Source organism: Marmota marmota, unplaced genomic scaffold (assembly GCF_001458135.2).
Source record: "Marmota marmota marmota unplaced genomic scaffold, marMar, whole genome shotgun sequence".
NCBI lineage: Eukaryota > Metazoa > Chordata > Mammalia > Rodentia > Sciuridae > Marmota > Marmota marmota.
Window position 1 is genome coordinate 60,427,689 of NW_026000026.1, and position 25,005 is coordinate 60,452,693.

Below are 25,005 nucleotides of genomic sequence, written 5' to 3' on the forward strand. Positions count from 1 at the left end.
GGGAGCCGGAACTCGGGCGCCCCGCGCTCGGCGTTCGCTCCGATAGGCTCAGGTTCTCAGAAGCACCCAGGCGCAGAACCCTAGCAATCTGTTTGCAAGCCACAGGCGAATTGTAGCCTGGAATTACCTGATCTATGGCTGAATGAGTTGCGGTCAGTCGAAAACAGGGGACGTGACGTCAGTTTACCAAGATGGTGGCTGCTGGCCTCCTCTGTGGACTGACCGGTGTGTAGAACCGAGCAGGACCGCTTCCTTACCCCGTCTGGAACCCAGAATTCAGCCCTGAGTACGGTGCTTGCGCGGCTGGCAGAAACTGCAGCGCTGTAACCCTGCGTCTCTATCCCAGCGCACACTGCAGACTCTAGCCGCGGGGCGATTTGCTGAATAAGCAGTTACCCTCCGTGCGACAAACCTCTCGCGTTTGAGTCCCCGTAGCCGATCCTCGTGCGATGGAAATCCTTCCTCCAGGTTCCGGAGCACCCCACTATTGCTGGAAATTCCTAACAAGATATCCTTTAGCCGTCCTGACTTGTCATACTCCCACACAGTGAAGCAGCACACGGGGGTAATGCACTCCCCTCGCCGCCATCTTCCAAATCCCCATCTTATGTCTTATAAAATTTATTTTTAAAGTACCTGTTTTTAAAATTAGAAACTAAGAACAGAGAGAGTTCAGGGTAATAGAACGAGAAAAACATAATAGAAGGGACCGTCTAGCCCAGTCCCTCCATTTTATAGAAATAAAAATTGATCCTTAGAAACGTTATCTGACTTGCCTAGGGTGGAACAGTAGTTACTAGAACATTATTAAAAACCAATAATTTAATTTTCGTTGGGTTTCTAGTTTATATGTGTGCCAAAGTTCAGGCCCTAACAATATAAAACTAGTATGTAGTAGAGTCAGTTTTTTTTTTTTTTTTAAGTCCTTTGGGCCACAGTTACCAAAGGAATGAACTCATGCACAATAAATATGAATAAAGATCAGGATGGTTTTACCTCCTCTCGTTTGTGCTTTTTTATTCTGATGTATAGAGTAATCTATTTCCCTTATTGTAAAGGGCTATTTCTAAATCATGTTGCTCTCTAATCCCACTGATCTCAGAATTATACTCTGATGTTCTTCATGTTTTTCTCCAGCTTTCATTGTGCACAGGCAGCTTGATGTGAGTCATGCGAATGATTTTAGGACTACTCAGTACCTCTTAAATGATCCAAAAGAAGCCTATTATCCTACAGTATTTTTTGCTCTTGCCAGTCTCATCATATGAGTGTGAGCTCTCTGATTCCCTAGCTTTCTGCATTTCAACTTGGTTAATCATCATCAATATGGAAGACTAAATGGTCCTTATTCATGTCATTTATTTCATTGGACACCTGTTTATTTTAATGCCTAAATATGGCCATTAAGCCTCACAATTACATATTCATTCACCTAGTTATAGAAAGATATATAAAGCACTGCATTATCATTTCTTTTTAAAGAATATATTCAGAATATTCTTTATCTCTTAAAATATGGGGTGTTTTTAAAGCAATTCAACACAAAATGATGTCTTCAGGAGAAGAAACCTTTCCTACATGCAATCTAGTTTTTTAGATTTCAGGCTTATCTCTGTTTTTTGTTTTTGAGAAAGTCTTATGCTTTACCTTCATTCATCCTTTGTAACTTATGTTTTTCATAACGCTTTTTTTTTTCCTGGGACCAGGGATTGAACCCGGGGCACTTAACCAATGAGCCACATCCCCACCCCTTTTTAAAGTTTTTTGAAATTTAGAGAGGGTCTTGCTGAGTTGCTCAGGGCCTCACCAATTTGCTAAGGGTGACTTTGAACTTGAGATCCTCTGCCTCAGCCCCCGGAGCCACTGGGATTACAAGCCTGCTCCCTTGTACCCAACGCAATTTCTGTTTGTTTGTTTTTTTTTTAATAACTTTTTATTAACTCCTTTTTGCAGCCTCATCAGAACTTGAAAATAATAATCATTAATTAATTCCACTTAAAGTAAACAGCATTTTTTTATTAAAGGAAATCAAGAGGAGAAATGAAATTACTTGCCCATTGACTCAGACAAAATGTAGAGCATACAGTTCAGTTTTAGAGAAATCTTATTCCCTTGCAAGACTAGTTATGGTATTTTTTTTACTGACCACAAATATCCAGCAGGCTTCCTGCCTTTCACACTGTCCTCACTGCTCTCCCCATGGCCATGATATTTCTTTATCATGTTCTAGGAGGTTTGGGGAAAGAAGGAAGTCATTAGAGAGAAGTGCTAGAGTTTGCACATTCCGTTTCCCACTTACAACTAATTTCTTTTATGTTGTTAGTTGACTGTTTAATTTGATAAATGGAAAGGGTATCCTGAATAAATAGATATTTGACCTTAAAAATCATTTGATGAAATTATTCAAATGAAATATTTAATGATATTTACAGAATGTTCTATTCATAAAATAAAGTAAACCTTACCTGAACCCAGAAGAGAACTTCTTATCCTCCCTATTTTTCCCAATAGAAACATTTGTTCTCTTCTTTGTCCGATCAGGAAAACTTTCACCTGTTATGCATTTCTTTGCATTGCATATCAATTCCTCTTTTCTACATCTTTGAAAACATCCAACACTCTTTCTTCTTGTAAGGCTATAAGTCCTGCTTCATTTCTTTTTTGCTTCTTTTATTTTATTATTTTATTTATTTATTTTTGCTTCATACCTTTCTAACACGTTTCTTTATAGGCATTTCTTATTCTTGATTTCCAAATTAGGAGTAGTATAATTAATAATTGAATGTAAACTAAAATTTGTGTGGTAACCATAGACCTTTTTTTTTAATTTTTATTGTTGGTTGATCAAAACATTACATAGTTCTTGACATATCATATTTCACACATTAACCATAGACCTTTCTACACTGACATCTTATACTGTGAAGACTTGCTTAATTTCTGAGAAAATTTTGAAGAAATTTGGGTCACTGAAGGGTTTTAATATTTTTTTATTAATGTAATATTGATTATTTTTTATATAAATTTATTTATTTTATTTATGTATATATGACAGTAGAATGCATTTTTATTTGTTGTACACAACTGCAGCATACCTTTTCATTTCTCTGGTTGTACATGATGTATTGTCACACCATATGTGCAGTCATACATATACCTAGGGTAATAATGTCATGTCCATCTCATTTCACCATCTTTCCGGCTCCCATACCCACTCCCCACCTCACCCTCCCCCTTGCCCAATTGAAGTTCCTCAATTTTTTCCATACCCTCCCATTATGGATCAGCATCCACTTATCGGAGAGAACATTCGTCCTTTGTTTTTTTCTTTTGGCGGGGGGGATTGGCTTATTTTGCTTAGCATGATATTCTCCAACTCCATCCATCTACCTGCAGATGCCATAATTTATTCTTTTAATGCTAAGTAATATTCCATTGTGTACATATACCACAGTTTCTTGATCCATTATCTATTGAAAGGCATCTAGGTTGCTTCTACAGCTTAGCTATTGTAAATTGAGCTGCTATAAACATTAATGTTGCTGTGTTACTATAGTATGCTGATTTTAAGTCCTTTGAGTATAGACTGAGGAGGGGGATGGCTGGGTCAAATGGTGGTTCCATTGCAAGTTTTCTCAGGAATTTCTATACTGTTCTCTAGAGTGGTTGCACCAATGTGCAGTCCCACCAGCAATGTATGAGTGTGCCTTTTCCCCCACATTCTCTCCAGCACTTATTGTTGTTTGTATTCTTGATAGCTGCTATTCTGTCATGAGATAAAATCTTAAAGTAGTTTTGATATGCACTTATCTAAATACTAGAGATGTTGAGCATTTTTTCATATATTTGTTGATGGATTGTTTATCTTCTGAAAAGTGTCTGTTCAGCTCTTTAACCCATTTATTGAGTGGGCTGTTTGTTTGTTTGTTTGTTTTTGGTGTTGAACTTTTTGAGTTCTTTATATGTCCTGGAGATTAGGGCTCTATCTGATGTGTGTGTGGCAAAAATTTGCTCCCAAGCTGTAGGCGCTCTCTTCACCTCATTGATTGCTTCTATTGCTGAGAAGAAACATTTTAGTTTGAATCCATCCCATTTATTAATTCTTGATTTTATTTCTTGTGATTTGAGAGTCTTTTTAAGGAAGTTAGGGCCTAATCTGACATGATAAAGATCTGGGCCTACTTTTTCCTTTATTGGGGTCAGGGTCTATGGTCAAATTCCTAAATTCTTGATCCACCAGGAGTTGAGTTTTGTGCATGGTAAGAGACAGGAGTTTAATTTCGCTTTGCTGCATATGGATTTTCAGTTCTCCCAGCACCATTTCTTGAAGAGGCTATCTTTCCTCCAATGTATGTTTTTGGCCCCTTTGTCTAGTATGAGATGAATGTATTTATGTGGGTTTGTCTCTGTGTCTCCTATTCTATACCATTGGTTTATTTTGGTGACAATACCATGCTATTTTTTTTAGATATAACTTTGTAGTATAGATTATGGTCTGGTATTGTGATGCCTCCTGCCTTTGTCTTCTTGCTAAGGATTGCTTTGGCTATTCTGGTCTCTTATTGTTCTAAATTAATTTCATAGTTGCTTTTTCTATTTTTATAAGGAATGCCATTGGGATTTTAATTGGAATCACATAGAATCTGTGTAGTACTTTGAGTAATATGGCCATTTTGACAATATTAATTTTGCCTATTTGAGAGCATGGGAGATCTTTCCATCTTCTAAGGTCTTCTTCAATTTCTTTCTTTAGTATTCTGTAGTTTTCATTGTAGAGGACTTTCATCTCTTTTGTTAAGTTGATTCCCGAGGTTTTGTTTTGTTTTTGAGGCTATTTTGAATGGGTAGTTTTCCTAATTTCTTTCAGAGGATTCATCATTGATGTATAGGAATGCATTTGATTTATGGGTATTGATTTTATGTCCTGCTACTTTTCTGAATTCGTTTATTAATTCTAGAAGTTTTCTGGTGGAGTTTTTTGGATCCTCTAAGTATGGAATCATGTTGTCAGCAAATAATGATAGTTTGAGTTCTTCTTTTCCTATTAGTATCCCTTTAATTTCTTTAGTCTGTCTAGTTGCTATGGCTAGAGTTTCAAGGACTATGTTGAATAGAGGTGGTTAAAGAGGGCATCCCTGTCTTGTTCCAGTTTTTAGAGGGAAGGCTTCCAATTTTTCTCCATTTAGAATGATGTTGGCCTTGGGTTTAGCATGGGTAGCTTTTACAATGTTAGGTATGTTCCTAGTATCCCTAGTTTTCCTAGTGTTTTGAACATGAAAGCGTGGTGTATTGGGTCAAATGTTTTCTCTGCATCAATTGATATAATCATATGATTCTTATCTTTAAGTCTATTGATGTGATGAATCATATTTATTGATTTCCATTCCAACCTAGCATCCCTGGAATGAATCCCACTTGATCATGGTGCACTATTTTTTAAATATTTTTTGTATATTATTTGCCAGAATTTTATTGAGAATTTTTGCATCAGTGGTCATCAGGAATATTGGTCTAAAATTTTCTTTCCTTGATGTATCTCTGCTTGGTTTTGGTAGCAGGATGATACTAGCTTCATAGAATGAATTTGAAAGGGCTCCCTCCTTTTCTATTTCATGGGATAATTTGAGGAGTAGTGGTGTTCATTCTTTTTTGTAGGTCTTTTAGAACAGGTGTGAATCTGTCTGGTTCTAGGCTTTTCTTGGATGGTAGGCTTTTGATGGCATCTTCTATTTCCTTGCTTGAAATTGATCTGTTTTAATTGTGTATGTTGTCTTGACTCAGTTTGGGTTGATTATGTGCTTCTAGAAATTTGTCAATGTCTTTGAGGTTTTCTATTTTACTGGAGTATAAATTTTCAAATTTGTTTCTAATTATATTCTGTATTTCAGTAGTATCTGTCATGATATTTCCTTTTTCATCACAAATTTTAGTAATTTGAGTTTCCCCTCTCCTTTTCATTAGGGTGGCAAAGAGTTTGTCAATTTTATTTATTTTTTCAAAGAACCATCTTTTTTTGTGTTTGTCAATTTTGGGGATTATTTCTTTTGTTTCAATTTCATTGATTTCTGCCCTAATTTTAATTATTTCCTGTCTTCTACTACTTTTGGTGTTGGTTTGTTTCTCTTTTTCTAGGGCTTTGAGCTGTAATGTCAGGTTGTTTATTTGTTGACTTTTTTCTTCTTTTAATGAATGTACTTGATGCAATAAACTTTCTTCTTAGTACTGCCTTCATAGTGTCCCATAGATTTTGATAAATTGTATCAGAGTCCTCATTTACCTCCAGGAATTTTTTTTTTACCTCCTCCCTGATGTCTTCTGTTATCTATGGGTCATGCAATAGCATATTATTTAGTCTTCAAGTGTTGGAGTAGCTTCTATATATACATCCATGTATGTATAATATGTCAAAATACACTCCATTATATCTACAAAGAACAAACTTTTAAAAAAATATGGAGCTTAAAAACCAAAAACAAAATGTGGCCACTAATTTTAGTTTGAGCTGAGCTTTTAAAAACATTCAAATTAAATTACAGCTTTTTAGAATATAAATATCCTATTTTCAGAACAATATGAATGTTTTTACTGTTAGGTTACCTGCCCTTTTTTATTTTTATTTATTTATGCTTTTGTAATAACTCAGAAACCATGAGTTTTACTTAAATAAAAGAGGAGTAACACATTGATGCACAAAATAATTAAGAATTCCAAAGGGTATATACTATTTAAAAATACCCCTAAGACCATTGAAAAATTCAAAAAAGAGCATTTTATGTGAGAAATATGTTTTCAGCTTTATATTTAAAATGGTTTCTTGATCGACACTCTTCAGGTCACGTTTTATTCCATTATTTATTTTGTTTAGTACTTTCTGGCTGGTTCCAGGACTTTTTTTAGGTATGTTCTGGCCTCAGTGGAAAGTAGAGACAGTAATTGGGAAAATGCAAAAGGAAATTAAGATTATTATTTAATAGTGGCTATATATTAACAATAGAAATAAGGAGGCAAAATTTTGGACTTTTGGCTAAAAGAAAGAGAGAAATTTTTTTAAAAAATATATTTTTTAATAGCCAGGTATAATATTTAAACTTCTCTAAAGGAGCTAGTACACAAACTAGTTAAAGGTGTCTGGTTTTAGCCAAAAGACAACTACTTCAAACAAATACATGTTTAAATATGGTATGTCTATAAATATAAAAAGCTAAAAACTCCACACCCTCAGCAAAGAGACAACAGTATAGAATTTTGTTTCTTGATCTGGGTGCGGATTACATTAGCATGTTCACTTTTTCAGATTTCCAATGCTGTATCTTCTGATAGTTTTGCTTTTTTATATATTATTTTTCACTAAGGAGTTTAAAAAATTCTAGAATTCTGAAACTTAGTGCAATACATATTTTTAAAAAACGACATATTTATCTAGTATTGGTGGATTTTGTCTTTTAATTTTACTTCTCTGGATATGTGACTTTAAAGCAGTTTTCATTGTTCTGAGAGAAGAAATAGTGAGAATTCAAACTTCATTGTAGATTCTTCATGTTGTTATTTGCATTCATAAATGATGGAAACAGGAACGTGCTCTGACACTAGTCTTCCCACAACATGCTCCTCTCGCCGATTGATTATAAAAGCAGGGAGGTAAGTCTGCCTGACTTCCATTTGATCCCTTTTGGGAACAGCACAGGCCATCATTTCTGAAAGTCGTCTTCTTGCAGAATGGATAAATGCATTTTCTCTTCCTTGCCACGAGGCAAATGGAAGCTAGCAATTTCTAGTCCCAAAGCAGTGAATACCAAATCAAAAGAGGCTAACTCACTACAGTGACAGCTTCAAAAGGAATTCTTTTTTGAAGATTTTTTTTTTTCATAGTGCTAGTTTATTTAGCACTGAAACTTGTCTGCTAAGCCAGCTTTCAGCAACCTCCAGGAAAACCTGTGTGTAGCTCATGTCATATATTATTTTTTTTTTACAGGTTTATTTATTTATTTATTTTNGAGTAGACCTGGGATGGCCAAAGGTGGGAAATAGGTGGGCTGAAGGGAGAAGGGCATGATGGAGCAGCCAAGCACACATTAATTAACAACTTTATAGCTTCCTATAAAGAGGGGCAATTCCTAGGACAGGTTTATTTATTTATTTTTTTTTATTGTTGGTTGTTCAAAACATTACATAGTTCTTGATATATCATCTTTCACACTTTGCTTCAAGTGGGTTATGAACTCCCATTTTTAGCCCATATACAGATTGCAGAATCACATCAATTACACATCCATTGATTCACATATTGCCATACTAGTGACTGTCATGTTCTGCTACCTTTCCTATCCTCTACTATCCCCCCTCCCCTCCCCTCCCCACCCCTCTTCTCTCTCTACCCCCTCTACTGTCATTCATTTCTCCCCCTTGTAATATTTTTCCCTTTCCCCTCATTTCCTCTTGTATGTTCTTTTGTATAACCCTGAGGGTCTCCTTCCATTTCCATGCAATTTCCCTTTTCTCTCCCTTTCCCTCCCACCTCTCATCTCTGTTTAATGTTAATCTTCTTCTCATGCTCTTTGTCCCTACTCTGTTCTTAGTTACTCTCCTTATATCAAAGAAGACTCATGTCATATATTAACAGTGCCTCTATTTCAGTTATATTTTGCAAAGCAGATATACATTTGATGTGATAACTTTAAGGTGTTAGTGCTTTATGAACAGGGACTATTTTATCTTGAAGTATCTGTCACTGGAGAGTCCTAATACTTTGAGAACATGCTTTCGGGGGTCAGTAAATTCTGCAGGAGAAATTTGGTGACTCGGATTAGGTTTTGAAGAAACTCTAATTTTAAAAAATATCTATAGAATATCCATATTTTAGTTAATTTGCATGATTACCAGTACTGTTAAGTGACTTGGACATGCATTTATAATCAAAGTACTATGAAAAATCCAACAGAGGAGGTGCATCTTAGCTATTCCAAAACCAGAGCTACATTCAACATTCCCATGCCACAAATGAGCATAAAACACAGATCTGCTGTTTCCATACTTGAGTTTATTTCCTTCTTGCCTCTCAAGCCTGTGTGCATCTATCAGCAGCAGGGTTTCAGTTGCACAGAAATAATCATTTTGATATAGCTACACAGATTAACAATATAGAAACGCCTTTTTAGAAACAAAACAAAATACAACATGGGTCAACTGATAGCAGTCTGTGCAAATGCCAAGGAAACTGGCTGTGTTAGATCTATTAAGATCACTCTTCATTTTCCAAAGGGATCTCCAGTCATTTTTAATTATATGAAAATTTTCCTGACTTTAGAAATTAATCCCCAAATAATCTCCTGCTATTGATCACCTTGGGAGCCATGATTTTGTCTCAGCAAAACATCATCTGTCCCATTAATTTAATGTTGCTAATTTAGAACAAAGAACCATAAGGTAAAAATCAAGACAGCTTAATAGTCAAGTAGTTATTACACTATCTATGTACATACATTATTACAAAATTATTGATGATGGCTGCATTACCTTTGATTCATTTCCATTTATGTGCTCAAGACAGGAAGAAAGCAGAGAATGAGTCCTTTAAATTATGTTCAGAACACTCTGGGGAGGGAAGATTGAAAGGTGTGATAGAGTTTAGAAGCATTTGCTCCAAGTTTTCTAGAGCAAGTTTCTTTATTAAAGATGTTACTGCTTTGTTTTTTAAGACTTATTAATGATTATAGGCAAGCCTTTTCAGAACTTCCATAAGAGAAAAAAAATTCGTTATCCAAAACTCTGGTTTTGGATAGTAGGAAATGGGTGTTTTATTCCTTATGTATGCCTTCCTAAAAGTATGGTGAAGTGAAATCCATTCTATGACTGGCTTTCTGAAGGACTTTACTAATTAGTGGGATATAGTCTACAATAATACATTGGTTCCCTCAGGAACAATGGTTGACCTGTTCGTTTATTAAAGCAGGAAACAACCAGGATGAGATGAGCTCATGCAATGTAGAGGGCTATCTCTAGAGGGAAAAAGTAGGAGAGAACAGCAGACTCTAAGAACCTAAGAGGTAATAGGTTATTATCATGCATTATTCCTCATCCTTACTTGACTACTTATCTAAGAATCCAAGCAGGAACTACATCCTATTATTAGAAAAGCAAGCTAAATAGTTTGGGATGAATAACCTCATATCCCATGCATTCACCTCCCATTAAGAGAATTGAACTTCCTCCTTAAGTGGATATCGGTACATACCACTGGCTACTTATTCATTCTTGCTTAATCCCTTCATCTTACCTTCAGGGTTTCTCTCTCTCTCTCTCTCTCTCTCTCTCTCTCTCTCTCTCTCTCTCTAGCAGGGATTGAACCAGGGGCAGTCAACCACTGAGCCACATCCCCAGCTCTTTTTATATTTAGGATATTTCATAGATAAAATGCCTTAAAACAAAACTTCCTTTATTTGGGAAAAAAGAGAGAGAAAAAGAAAAAATAAAGAAAATACATATTAATCATTAACATTGGAGGATTAAATTTGAGATGCCAGTGTGTCTCCAGTTACCTGAACTACTATAGGCAACACTCTTAATCTCTACACCCTCTTTTTCCTTATCTATAAAGTATAAGAGTAGAACTCCTCCATCTCCAGGGTTCCTTTCACTTCTGAGTTCTATGAGTCAGTATGTTTGATAAAATGTCTTGCTGTGGTTATACATCTCTGCTTCAGCAGGGAACTGTTTCTCAGAAAAGGCAGGCTGAGACCCTTGTGCAGCAGTCATCCAGTTTTCATCTTGCTCAAGATTAGATTCTGATAGAATGCTATTTTCAAGTCTCATCCAGTGTCTGGAGATATTTGTTTCTTTCATCATCAAACTACTTTTTAGAAGTCTTAACACTCAAACACCACTACTGCCGTATTGTCCTATGTAGTGATGTATTTCTAAGGCATTATTAGTTTCTGTTATTTTACATTTCTTTTTTAAAAATGTTCTTTTAACTTTTCCATTGTATTCACCATTATAAAATTTCTAGTACATACATATGACACTGTAATGGAATACAACGACATAATGAAATACCCCTCCCAATGTCACCTGATGCCTGTCTACTGAATGAATTTTCCTCTCCACCTCCGAAACAGATCCTTTTGGCTAAAATTCTATCTTACTGCCAGAAAAAAAAAATGAAAAATTCCCTTAACAAGGATGTCTTTCATTCAATTCTCTGTAAATACAGAACATTATTACCTAACAGCCAATATTCACCAGTGTGCCTTGGGAGAGAGAGTAAGCCTAGAGCCCAATCAGGTGAAGACAGTAATTTACTTTGGAATAAGAAAATTAAAATAAAAATAATTGGAGCTATGTTCAAAGAAGAGCTGTCAAGACTTTTGCATGTTAATAGTTGAACAGTAACTTCAATATCAGCATAAAAATGGTCTCACTCTCTCTTCTGCAAATGCAGGATCCCATTGAACTGACTCTTTCTTTTCCAGAACTCAGAAAGAATCAGTTTGTCTTGAGTCTGATCAAGGGGAACTTTATTGCTAAAAATCATAAAAGAACCTTGAAACCAGACATTGTCAACTTCTTTACAGTCCCAAGGGCCTCTAAATCAAGAATTTCATTTTATCCAGACCATGGCATCTTACTAAAATTTCTTTATTTCATTGACAACCCTGTTCTGCTGTGTTCTGTATCTACTCAGTTTAGAACTTTCTGGGAATATCTATTTTGCACAGTATCTTTTTTTTCCAAATACACATAACACCAATTGTTTTTAATATGAATTTTTAATTTTTTAAAATTTGTTCTAATTATTTATACATGACAATAGAATGTATTTTAACACATCATACATGAATGGAGTATAACTTCTCATTCTTCTGGTTTTACATGATATAGGATTATACAAGTTGTGTAATCATATATGCATATAGGATAATAATGTTCAATTCATTCTATTATCCTTCCTAGCCCCATACCCTCTCCTCTCTGTTCACTCCCCTCTGTCTAATCCAAAGTATCTCTATTCTTCCCTACCCTCCAGTATGAATTAGCATCCATATATCAGACTAATATATATATATATATATTAGTCCTTTGGGATTGGCTTATTTCGGTTAGCTTGATATTCTCAAGCTCCATTCATTTACCAGCAAATGCCATAATTTCATTCTTCTTTAAGGCTGAGGAACATTCCAAAGAAATACAAAATTTCTTTATTCATTCATCTGTTGAAGAGCACCTAGTTTGGTTCCATAGCTTGGTTATTATGAATTGAGCTGTGGTATGGCTGTGTTACTGCAGTATGCTGAATTTAAGTCTTTGGGGTATAAACCAGAGAGTGAACAAATTCAATTGTAATTCTGTTTTCAAGCTATCTTTTTACCTCTTTGCTATCCCCATGTTCTTTTCCCCTTTCTATTCCTGTGTTATAAGTTGGAGAAATTTGTTGTGCTTTAGTTTCTTCCATTTTAAAGATATTCCAGACTTATAAATAGAAAAATGTATTTCTTAAAAGTAATATATCCATATGTTAAATTTTTGTCAATAGAAGGAGTAACATTTAACATTTACTAAATTTTTCTTAAGCTTCAAATATAGTGCCAAGTTCATAAGTTAACATCTCATTTGTAGATTAAAGTTTCTTACTATTATAAATATTGATCACTAGAGCTAGGAATTGGGGAACATGCCTGTAATCCCAGAGACTCTGGAGGTTGAGACACAAGGATCCCAAGTTTAAGGCCAGCCTCAGCAACTTAGGAAGACCCTCAGAAACTTGACAAGACCCTGTCTCAAAATTAAAAAAGAATACTGAGGATGAAATAGCTCAGTGGCAAAGTGCCCCTGTGTTCAATCCCCAGTAATTTTTATATGTGTATATATATGATTTTACACATCTGCCTTAACAAAAACAGATGTATATGCCAAGCCCTGGTTCATGATGTGGCAGACTTTGTCCGTTGTTGGGGACACAGCACCAGCAGATGACATCCCCAAAGAAGAAAACATAGACAAGAAGAGGAAGCTATGAAACAACCCAGCTCCTAGCAGAGAACCTCAGAAAGGAGCTCTGTGAATTTAGGAAATGTATAAGATCCAATGTAGTGTAGAAGCAAATTTTGTGAAGCAGCTGGATTAGGATGAGATGATCCTTCAGGCATCCAAAAATGAAGACCTTGAGAACAAACCTGTGAGCTTGCGAGACTTCTACAGTTTCACAGCAGTAAAATCCAGTCACCCTGAGATAGTCCCCAGGGTGTTTTTGAACTTGAGAAACAACATAAGACAAACATGGCTGTGCTCCTGAGCTCTGCATTGCTGCATCCTGAACCTATAACATGTATTTTATTTATTTACTATCTATTTTATTTATCTACTTCATGGCATTGCGTTGTGTTTTGGACATTGTTGATCTGGTGATTGCCCTGGATATGAGTCTGTTTGTTTTCAGTGGTCTGGGCTTGAGAAAGAAATGTGATATAATTTGGACACTGAAAGAAGCCACAGAAAAAGAAGTGGTTATGGAAACACTATGGATGAAGACTGAACAATAGCATGCCTTTTTTTCTTTTTTTTACAAACCATCTAAGTCAATATTAAACACCTTAAAGATTCTTTAAATAAAGAATAAATCAGTGGAATAGTTTTCTTCCTTTTCTGCCTCTAATTCACACAGATTTAGTCCTGTAATTATTTCAGACCATTTTATTTTACTCACTGCTATTCCCATATTTTTTTTTTAAGGGATGTTATTCAATTTTTCCGGTCTACTGCCCTGGATTAACTTTTCCTTTTACTTCTTCTCCTTTCTTCTCTCTTATTTTCTTTCACTCTAGTCCCAGAATAAGTCTTTCCAACCATCTTGTTCAGCCAGTTCATGGTTTTGGTATTCTGAGTTCATTTTCTGTACATTTCTTAAATATATCAATTCTGATTTCTTTTTAAAAAATTTTATGTGGTAATATATTAGCAGAAGTATCAATACATTTCTTTGTTATAATGAACTCTTTAATTACCATCCATTTTTATGATGATGCATAATCAGAGATAGATTTCATATACAGCCTGGTGAATTGAAATGAATACATTCTTATGAGGTTTCATATCTTGTAGCCTTACAATAGAAGGCTACAAGATATGAAATTACAACAGAAGGTCAAAGTCAGAGTATGTTGCAAATCATCAGTGATATATGCAAAACTAGCTGAAGTTTCTGAGTTCACTAGAGTAAATCCAGGGTAAGGGTTATGAAAATAATAATGCATCACTGTCAGAAGGAACATGTTGGAGTTAAAAGGCCATGGTTTTCATGCCAAACACTAAGGCCAAAATATGCTTCTCACCAAAGTTTTTACCTGCTATAAGAGCAGATGTGGTTCCAGTAGCACTCCTTAACCCCAGACCACTTTGTTTGGTAGAGTGTAAGTTGTTCCCACTGGGACTTCTTATTCTGTGTGTATGCAAGAACTCTAAGGCCTTCAGGTCAAACCGTAGAAAGATGTATCAGAAGAGACCAGAATCTTTAGAATAATAAAATTTGATGTTGAAATAGTGAATGTATGAAGATTAATAAATGTTGGCAATGCCTAAAATGTATGTAAATATGCTTTATATGTTTTTACTTTGAGATAACTTTTAAATCTTTGTTAAACTAAAATATTGTTATTAAACTATATATATATATATATATATATTAATTCCTTTTATAAACAGAACAATTTTTTAAAGTCACAGTTAAAATAGTGATTCTACCACCTCAGGGTTCAATAATGATGGATTTCCCAAAGCATTATCCATGATATAAAATAATATCTACCCACACATTCACATGCACCCCACATTTTTAAAAATGCTTTGAAGCAGTGGATAATATTGACCAAATAAATTTGATAGAAGCAAATTTCTTCGGCCATTATGCAGAATCTGTCTAGTATGATTTTAAAGTAAATGTCTTTGCTAACTTTCCTTTTATAGGTTTTAATTTCTGAAGCTTTTTATGAAACAGACAGGGTTTTTACTTTGGATCTATGTATATTCACCAGCCCAATCCCATACAAGATTTACTACTTTCTGTTTGACAAAATTATGTTACTAGAATCGAGCTTTCCTTACAAGTTGTTGTAGTATGCAAGTTTAGAATTTGTTTCTAATTTGTTTTTAATTTTTGTGCTTTAAGAAAAAACTACTCCATGTAGATATTTCTAATAAATAATAATTTCTAATAGGAAGATGCTATGTTTTATTGCTCTTAGTAATAGCTACCTGTCATTATGCTATTAGTAACTTTCCTGCTATTCTTAATTTGGTGGCAGCTTTTAGCCTTAATAAAAAAATTTTTTTCAATAGTTCTTGAGTTATGTTAGCTTACTTATTAATTTCTTCCATTTAATTTTATACAACTCATGATTTGCCAATTTGCCAAGTTGTATAATAGAATGAGCCAGGCACTGTGATGCTGCCTGTAATTCCTGCAATGCAGGAAGCTGAAGCAGGAGGATCACAAAAGTTCAAGACTAGCCTCAGCAAGTTAGGGAGACTCCATCCCAAAATAAAAAAATAAAAAATATTAAGGGCTGGGGATGAAGCTCAGTGGTGGAGCATCCCCAGTCTGAAAAACAAAATCAAAACATGATTCATTTGTTTTATTCAATGCAAAGATATAACAAGAATCCAAAAGATAATTTTCAGTGCACATTGAACTTTTTGCTTGTATGTGTGTTGTGAGAGAGTCTAAAATTAATTTAATTTATAATTAAACCTTAAAAATCTGACATTCAGTAATCAGTAAATACTATTTAGGGGCTGGGTACTGAACTATTTGAGCATTTTATATGATCCTGTCACTCATTTCATGATTTCTGTGTACACTGCATAAAATCCAGACTCTAAATCCACTCTGTGTAGCCTGTACAGCCACCTCAATTCTCTTTTTTACTGTGCTTCTTTCCACAATCACCTCTCCTGTCCCATAAGCATATCCTGTTCTTCTATAGGTCTTTACTGTCCTTTCAACCATGGATGTTCTTCCTCAGGTCTGGTGTCCCCCCCTTCACTGACTCTAACAGATAAACAGCTGCCCAGAGTCCCATCCTGTTGCATACACTGTGTAACACTTTTTTTATTTGTTTTTTTATTCCTATCTGTCCTGAACCATGAGAGCAGGAAACTGGATTATATTGTTTTCCTCTGTATCCAAGTGTACAGCATAGGGTCGGGATTACTCTGGCTGCTCAATAAGTTTAATTAAATAAATGGGTGATTCTTATTTCTCAAAATAACTTTATAATGCAGGTTATTTTTTAATACACATGAAAAAAATGTTGCCTGCAATGAACTAAGCTAATTAAGTAAGCCTCTGGAGTTTGGCCTTCGTCTGGTGTGAAGGAGTGGTATATTCTCTACCATTCTCTTTTGATCAGTGGAGATATTTACATGATTATCCGTAAGGTCATTAGCTAATCATTTTGAAAGCAGTACGGATGAGGCACATTTATTAAATCACCGTAGTACATATAAAAGAGCTTGTTCTAAAAAAATGAATGCTTTTTTTGAAAACTGAAGAAGCTACTCTGTTATCCTTTTTATATTTAAAATCGTGATAAATTTGATTCATTCAATGCAAAGATATAACAAGAATCAAAAATATAATTTTCAGTGCACATTGAAATTTTTTCTTGGATGTTGTTGTGAGGGAGTCTCCCTGGTTTTGTAATAAAAACAAAAATCAGACATTCAGTAATTAGTAAATAGTATTTAGGAGCTGGGTACTAAGCTCCTATTATTATTAACTTCCTCCTTCTTTAAAACTCACTTGAAATTATGGAGAAAAAACTTCCCTGAAATAACTAGGAAGACACTGCCTCCCTGAAATGGACTCAATGTGTTAGAGATTCCTTTGTAAAATGAAAAGGGCAAAAAAAAAATGATTGAATAAAAATGCTTATCTTTTATTCACTATTTTAAGATCAAAATTAATATTATACAGAGATTTTTTTGTATTTTATTCTCAAACTATTATACATGATTTGATGTGTTTGTTTCTTTAATTAGCTAAAGTAAATCAAAATACATCTTATTATTTACCTGTTATTATATATTTCTAGATGAAGCTACCTTAGTCTTTCTCATGGAAATGATAACCAAGTGAAAAAAAAAAGCCACTAAAACCTCATTCCACCTGCTGATATTTATTAACACACTTTATTTCTTAGCGTATAGTATAACTCTATCAATCTTGCACACACCCATTGCACACAGTAATTATTTGTATAAAAACTCTAAATTTTATATAAACTTTTATAATTACTGAGAGTAAAGTGTGAAGTAGAAAAAATTTAATCACTCTGCAAATACAAGAAATTAATAGTGTATTAATCATGATCTCTGTGGTGGAAGGTCAGCAAGTTCAACAGAATTTAGATGGGTATTTTTCATTCCTACTTTATTTTGCACTTGGGAAACAGAGAGAGAGGATGTGCAAGAAGTTTTTGCAGTTTGACAAAGATAAAGAGGTACTCAGAGGCTTTTGGCTGAACTTAGGATATAAAATGAATTAGGATCAGCTGTTTATTTAAAAGGTAGGGATATGCATGGCCAAAATTACAAGACAAGGTGATTCCTATATATAATTTGAGACATTAAACTAAAAATGGCAAAACAATGCCTTCAGAACCTAAATCATGGGCTACAAAAGTTCTTGAAAAGCACAAAATGCAATTGTTTAGTTTCCCATGGGAAAAAAAATTTTTTTAGTTGACTGGATTTTTTTCTGGGTATTTTAGCAATATAAATAATGCAAAGAGAGTAGCAACAGCCTTCTTCTATGAGCTAGTACATCTGCAGGAAAGCCCATAACTGATGAGTTGATGAGCCAAGAAATACCCAAGACTGCATGAACAGGTAGTTTTGTTGTTTCTGTGGGTGATTAAAGGAATTAAGGAATATGAAAGTATTTTGTAAAATCAGAAAATGTAACATAGTTTTTAGGTTTTATATTTAAACACTTATAATTTATTAGTTTGGCATCCCTTTTTCTGATTTTTGTATTGAAGGTATGTGTTTTTGTGTTTTCAGATAACCACAAGGACTGTTCTGGCGTGTCTTTACACCTCACACGTCTGCCGTAAGTCCCTCCTCCTTTTTTTCTTTCTTTTTTTTCTTCTTATTTATTCTATTTTGTTGTTGTAGTTCTAATTAGTTATACATGGCAGTAGAATGTTTTTGACACATCATACATAAATGGAGTATAACTTCTCATTCTTCTGGTTGTACATAATGTGGAATTGTACCAGTCCTGTAGTCGTATATGCACATAGGGTAATAATGTCCCATTCATTCTGCTATCCTTCCTACCTTCATGCCCCTCTCCTCCTTTTACTCCCCTCTGTCTAATTTAAAGTACTTCTATTCTTCCTTAGCCACCTGCTCCCACTTTATTGTGAGTTAACATTCATATATTAGAGAAAACACTCAGCTTCTGGTTTTTTGAGATTGGCTTATTTCATGTAGCATAACATCCTCCAGCTCCATCAATTTACCTACAAATGTCATGATTTCATTTTTCATGAATGCTGAGTCAACATTCCATTGTGAATATTTACCCTATTGTCTTTATCCATTCATCTGTTGAAGGACACCTAGGTTGGTTCCATAGTTTAGCTATTGTGCATTGAGTTGCTATAAAACATTGATATGGCTGTAATATGCTGATTTTAAGTCTTTTGGGTATAAACCAAAAGTTGGATCGAATACTGGTTCCATTCCACGTCTTCTGAGGAATCTCCATACTGCTTTCCAGATTGGCTGCACCAATTTGCAGTCCCACCAGCAATGTATGAGTGTGCCTTTTTCCCCACATCCTCGCTAACACTTTTTGTTGTTTGTGTTCTTGATAGCTGCCATTCTGACTGGAATGAGATGAAATCTTAGAGTAGTTTTGAATTGCATTTCTCTAATTGCTTGAGACGTTGAACTTTTTTTCATATATTTGTTGATTGATGGTATTTCTTCTGTGAAGTGTCTGTTCAATTCTTTACCCCATTTTCTGATTGGGTTTTTATTGTTGTTGTTTGAGTTCTTTATAATATTCAGTTGATTAATGCTCTATCTAAGGTGAATGTGGTAAAGATTTTCTCCCATTCTGTATGTTCTCTCTTCACATTCTTGATTGTTTCCTTTGCTGTGAAGAAGCTTTTTAGTTTGAATCCATCCCATTTATTGATTCTTGATTTTAATTCTATTGCTTTAGGAGTCTTGTTAAGGATGTCAGTTCCTAAGTGGACATGGTGAAGATTTGAGCCTACTTTTTCTTCTATTTGGTAGAGGATCTCTGTTTTAATGTCTAAGTCTTTGATCCACTTTGAGTTGAGTTTTGTGCAGGGTGAGAAATAGGGGTTTAATTTCATTTTGCTACATGTGGATTTCCAGTTTTCCCAGCAAGATTTGTTGAAGAGGCTATCTTTCTTCCAATGTATGTTTTTGGTGCCTTTGTCTAGTATGAGATAACTTTATTTATATTAATTTATTGCTGTGTTTTCTGTTCTGTACCATTGGTCTATGTGTCTGTGTTGGTGCCAAAACCATGCCATTTTTGTTACTATGGCTTTGTAGTATAATTTAAGGTCTGGTATTGTAATGCTTCCTACCTCACTTTTCTTGCTAAGGATTACTTTGGTTATTCTGGGTCTCTTCTTTTTCCAAATGAATTTCATGATTCTTTTTCTATTTCTATAAAGAATGCCATTGGGTTTTTAATGGGGCTTGCCTTAAATCTGTATAATGCTTTTGATAGTATGGCCATTTTGACAATGTTAATTCTGCCTATCCAAGAGCATGGGAGATTTTTCCATCTTCTAAGGTCTTCTTCTATTTTTTCTTTAGTGTTCTGTTGTTTTCATTGTAGAGGTCTTTCACCTCTCTTATTAGGTTGATTCTCACATATTTTATTTATTGATTTTTTTGAGGCTATTGTGAATCGGGTAATTTCTCTTTTGGTGGATTCATCTTTGATGTATAGGAACACATTTGATTTATGGGTGTTAATTTTATATCCTGCTTCTTTGCTGCATTCATTTATTAATTCTAGAAGTTTTCTGGTGAAATGTTTTGGATCTTCTAAGTAGAATCATGCTGCCAGAAAATAGTGATAGTCTGAGTTCTTCTTTCCCTATTTGTATCCCATTGATTTCTTTCTTCTCTCTAATTGCTCTGGGTAGAGTTTCAAGGACAATGTTGAATAAAAGTGATGAAAGAGAGCATCCTTTTCTTGTTCCATTTCTTACAGGGAATGATTTTAATTTTTCTCCATTTAGAATGATGTTGGCCTTTGGTTTATCACAGATAGCTTTTATTAATGTTGAGGTATGTTCTTACTCTCTCCCTAGTATTTCTATTGTTTTGAGCAGAAAATGATTTTTCTGCATCTGTTGAGATTATCATATGATTCTTGTCTTTAAATCTATTGATGTGATGAATTGTGTTTATTGATTTCTGTGTGTGGAGCCAACTTTGCACCCTCACTTGATCATGGTACACAATCTTTTTAATATGTTTTTGTATGCTATTTGCCAGAATTTTATTGAGAATTTTTGCATCTATGTTCATCAAGAATATTAGTCTGAAGTTTTCTTTCCTTGATGTGTCTTTGTCTGGTTTTGGTATCACAGTGATACAAGCTTCATAGAATGAAGTTAGAAGGGTGCCCTACTTTTCTATTTTATGGAATAATTCGGGGAGTACTGGTGTTAATTCTTCTTTGCAGGTCTTGGTAGGATTTTTAATTTTTTTTTTCCTATGATTATTATTACATTACAATTCTTAATATACCTTTATATCACAATTTATCATATCTCTGATTGTATATAAGGTATCGTTGACACCAAATTCACATCTTCATACATGTATTTTGATAATGATGAGAGTCTCCTTCCACCATCCATGCTATTCCTTGGTAGGCTTTTGATGGTGTCTTCTATTTCACTGTTTGAAATTGATGGGTTTTCTTAAATGAGCAATAACCTTAAGATCTTTGCAAACTATTGTGGAAGGCAAATTAACTCAGACTTACTGTTTTAAAGTCAGACTTACTGTTTTAAAGTCATGAGTATTATCTCAGCATCCTGTGAGTCAGGAACATAGGCACAATGTAGCAGGCTCCTCTGTCCAGTGTTGTCCAAAGGGGCTGCAAGCAGAGTCTCTGCTGGGGATTCAGTCATTTCAAGGCTAGACCCGGGAACAGCCACTTCCTAGATAACTCACATGGTTGCTGACAGGATATATTGCTTTGCTGGGTGTTGGCCAAAGGTCTCCCTCATTTTTTTCCCCCATAAGGGCTATAAACAGTGCAGCTCACAATACAACAACTCGCTTCCATCACAGAATGTAAGTAAAAAAGCAAGCAAGGGATTATGTGAAAGATGAAATCCAGAGTTTTTTTGTAACTTAATCTTAAGAGGTGACCATACCATCAGTCTTGCCATATTCTATTTGTTAGAAATATGTTAGTACCTTTATTTGTGCCCACCCTCAACGTGAGGGAGGGAATTAGACAAGGCATGCTCATCTCAGCTAGGAATCATGACAGCTTTATTAGTCAGGGTTTTCCAAAGAAAACTGAATTAGTAGATGGATAGTGAGGAAGACAAAAAAATTTTAAGGGATTGGCTCATGCTTTTGTATGGACCTACAAATCCAAAATCTGTAAGGCCAACAGAAAATTTAGGGAAAGGTAGAGGTTGTTGCCTTCTTGGGTCCAAAGAAAGTTTGTAGGCAGAATTTCTTACTTTTCAGGGGATCCCAGTTTTTTTTCTTAAAGCCTTTAACTGATTGTATGAGACCTGCTCAAATTATGGAGAATAAACTGCCTTACATGAAGTCTAATTTCAATGTTAATCATATCTGAAAACACAATAATCCTTCCAAGAAATATCTAAGCTAATGTTTGACCCATCAACCAGATGACATAACTTAACAAAGTTGACACATAAAATTAGTTATAACTGAGACTAGTTAGAGTCTACCTTTAATTGTCCACCTCTTCTAGTTTGTTTCATTTTGATTTTCACAAAAAATAACATTCTATAAACTAATGTATTGAGATATACCTATTTGTCCAATGAAATAGTTTTGGCATTATCTCATTATTGAGAAAAATATCACTTTTTTCCTGCAGACAGCCTTTAATTGCTGGCATGTACCTTATGATGTCTGTTGACACTGTTATACCACCAGGAGAGAAAGGTGAGGAATGATCTCTTTGTATTTCCATTACCTCATTGAGTAATCTATAAGAATGGACTTACAGTTTATTTTTTATCAACTTTATAAAAAATGACCAATATTTGTATCTGAAAAATAAGCTAATTCTTTATTGTCATTATGTTTAAAATAGATCTGGTATTGTTCCAAGCCAATTATTTGTTATATTTCCAATGTTTATTTATTGAAATGCTAAGAATTAAGACTCGTGGGCAGGTAGTGGGTGTATAAATTAAAGAATAAATCTTGAATATTTTATAAATCAGTCACCCATTTTTGAGATGCAAAAGATAAAGTGCATAATGTGCGACAATGTAAACTACTTCATGGGAAGGCTAAAAATCGACAGGCTTCAAATTCAACATCAGCTCAGTCTTTGAACTTATATATATATTAATTTCCCTACTTGCAAAATGAGATAATAGCTGTTTCACCTAAACTGGCAAAAAGCTATGAGAATAATTGTTATTTATCAGTATATCTAAAGACCCTCTAACAAAAGTGTCATGTTAAATATTGTTTGTTATTACTGGTAATTTCAAAGTTAATATTCAGTACGGGCACTTTGTTTTGTCCACTGATCTATTACCAAAAGAAACTTATTGCATTGCTAGTATGTGTTACACTGTAAGGAAGATAAAGTATATGAAGACAGCCCCTTATCAACAGGAACTGTTCAGCCTGATGATTTTTGTATTTGCATTCAATCTTTCAAAAATCTATTGTTCCAAAAATAAAAGCCATTTTTTTAAGATTTTCAACTGGATAGATTTCAAGTTAAAGATAACAAATTAATTAAGCCTGTTTTGTGACAGGGTATTTTAATATCTGAAGTAGGAAGATCTTAATCTGTCTTGGTGAAATGGATGGCACAGGATGAGCACTTACTATCTGCTGGGTTTGAGTGCATGTGACTAGCTCACTTTTAGAAAAGAAAAATGTCGTTTTCCAGTTGAATAGTGACTTTTGTCTGTGTTTTTCTTTCTCACAGTGGTGAATTCTGATATTTCATGCCATTATAAAACGTATCCAATGCATGTTTTTGCCTACAGAGTTCACACTCACCATTTAGGTAAGAACCTTAAGCTACATGTTAAATTTATAAGTATTTACCATTGTGCTTGCTAGTGCTGTAAATGTAAAATGTTGATTGTACTTGACCTTAAGTCTGTTTCAAAGAAATTTCAGCCAATACCTTGAATTTTTTATGCTGTTTCATCATGTTATTTTCATGAAGATACTCATTACTTAGGGTTCTGAAAAGATTCAGGTTTTATTTTAAAAAGAAAAATAAATGTGGTTTTTCTTTTCTGTGTTATTTCATATGGTTACAGTTTATTTTTATTTTTAAGGTAAGGTAGTAAGTGGATACAGAGTAAGAAACGGACAATGGACATTGATTGGACGCCAGAGCCCGCAGCTACCACAGGTATGTAGGATCCAATTTAATTTGGGGAGGAAAAATACTAACCAACAGAAAGTAATTTTTAAAAATTCTTATGTAATACCTTGTTCATTTCTTTAGCATCTAACAGTCTCCATATTTTCCTTTTCTGTAAATCTGAGCTACATAATCTCCTGTTTTACAACTTCCAATTTGGTGTTTTCCTTACCAGTTCTCTCAATATGATCTGAACATGTTAGTGAAGACCTTTATCATTTAGTCATAAGTGTTTCAGATAGCTCTTCTGTTATTGTACGAATTGTGTTTCATGGAATGCATTTGTAAATATGCTTTCAAAGTTGTAAAGTGGAATTGATTAATTAGAGATGAACTCTTCTATCTAGTGAGTATCTGTGTATATGTCTATCTCTTTGTCCTCTCCATATGCAGTGCTCCAAGCCTCACATATTTTAAGCATATGGTTCTGGGTTTTATTGGTAATTTCAATGGATCACTGTGTTTGTCTTCCGGGCAGGCTTTTTACCCTGTGGAACACCCAGTGGATGTTAGTTTTGGTGACATACTAGCAGCAAGATGCGTATTCACTGGTGAGGGCAGGACAGAAGCCACACACATTGGGTAAGATTCTGCACTTTTCATTATTTCAAGAGACTTTTTTTTTTTAATACAAGGCATGATCATAGGTGACAGTTATTATTGTGAATAGATTATGTACATTTTTTTTTGCCCTGTAATGGACAATTAGAACAAACTAGTATTTTAACATTAAAATTGATCAATTTGGATAACCCCCAGAACATGCCTATTTTATGTGCTTTTATTATTTCTGCTTCATTAAGCTCCTCAACATCATTGCCTCTCCATTATATAGTTAGAAAACCATATATTACTTCTTTAAACACATAAAAATGAAGAAAATATCATGATTATGAAAGGTTTTCTTTTAGGAAAATAAGTTTTCTATTTAGTAATACTCATAAAATACTCAGAAACATGTTTTCTTCTGCCTGTTAAAATTTCTGAATATTCTATAAGTTCCAGTTTTTTAGGATAATAATATGCAGCACTTCGAAAAGGGGGAGATCAAATAATTTTCAAAATGCAATTCTCAAATGCCAAGCTTCCTTGAAATAATTATGCTTTATAACACTAAGTAAAATTTTCAAAGCACTGTGAACTCTTTCAAAAAAGATAAATAGATAAAAGATTAAAAAATGAAAGAGAAAGTTTCCAATTATGCTTTTTGTTGGAAAAGCATCAATGAATCTCCTCTCTGTGTTACACTCTGTTTTAAGGTATTTACTGAGACCACTGGGAAGCTGGAGTTTTAAACCATTTATCTCTTGATCAGAGAGAAGTTACAG

General features: G+C 34.4%; 1 protein-coding gene across 15 annotated transcripts in view; it reads left to right on the forward strand.

Moving 5' to 3' along the window:
- The window catches only part of Pam (peptidylglycine alpha-amidating monooxygenase), a 287,901-nt gene that overhangs the window by 191,070 nt on the left and 71,826 nt on the right, over window positions 1-25,005 (forward strand). For all 15 annotated transcript variants that reach the window (XM_048811491.1, XM_015483974.2, XM_048811497.1 and 12 more), the window contains 5 exons: window positions 18,055-18,103; window positions 22,151-22,218; window positions 23,228-23,308; window positions 23,589-23,665; window positions 24,156-24,259. In XM_048811491.1, coding sequence (XP_048667448.1) covers window positions 18,055-18,103; window positions 22,151-22,218; window positions 23,228-23,308; window positions 23,589-23,665; window positions 24,156-24,259 — 379 coding nt within the window. The remainder of the gene's footprint in view (window positions 1-18,054; window positions 18,104-22,150; window positions 22,219-23,227; window positions 23,309-23,588; window positions 23,666-24,155; window positions 24,260-25,005) is intronic.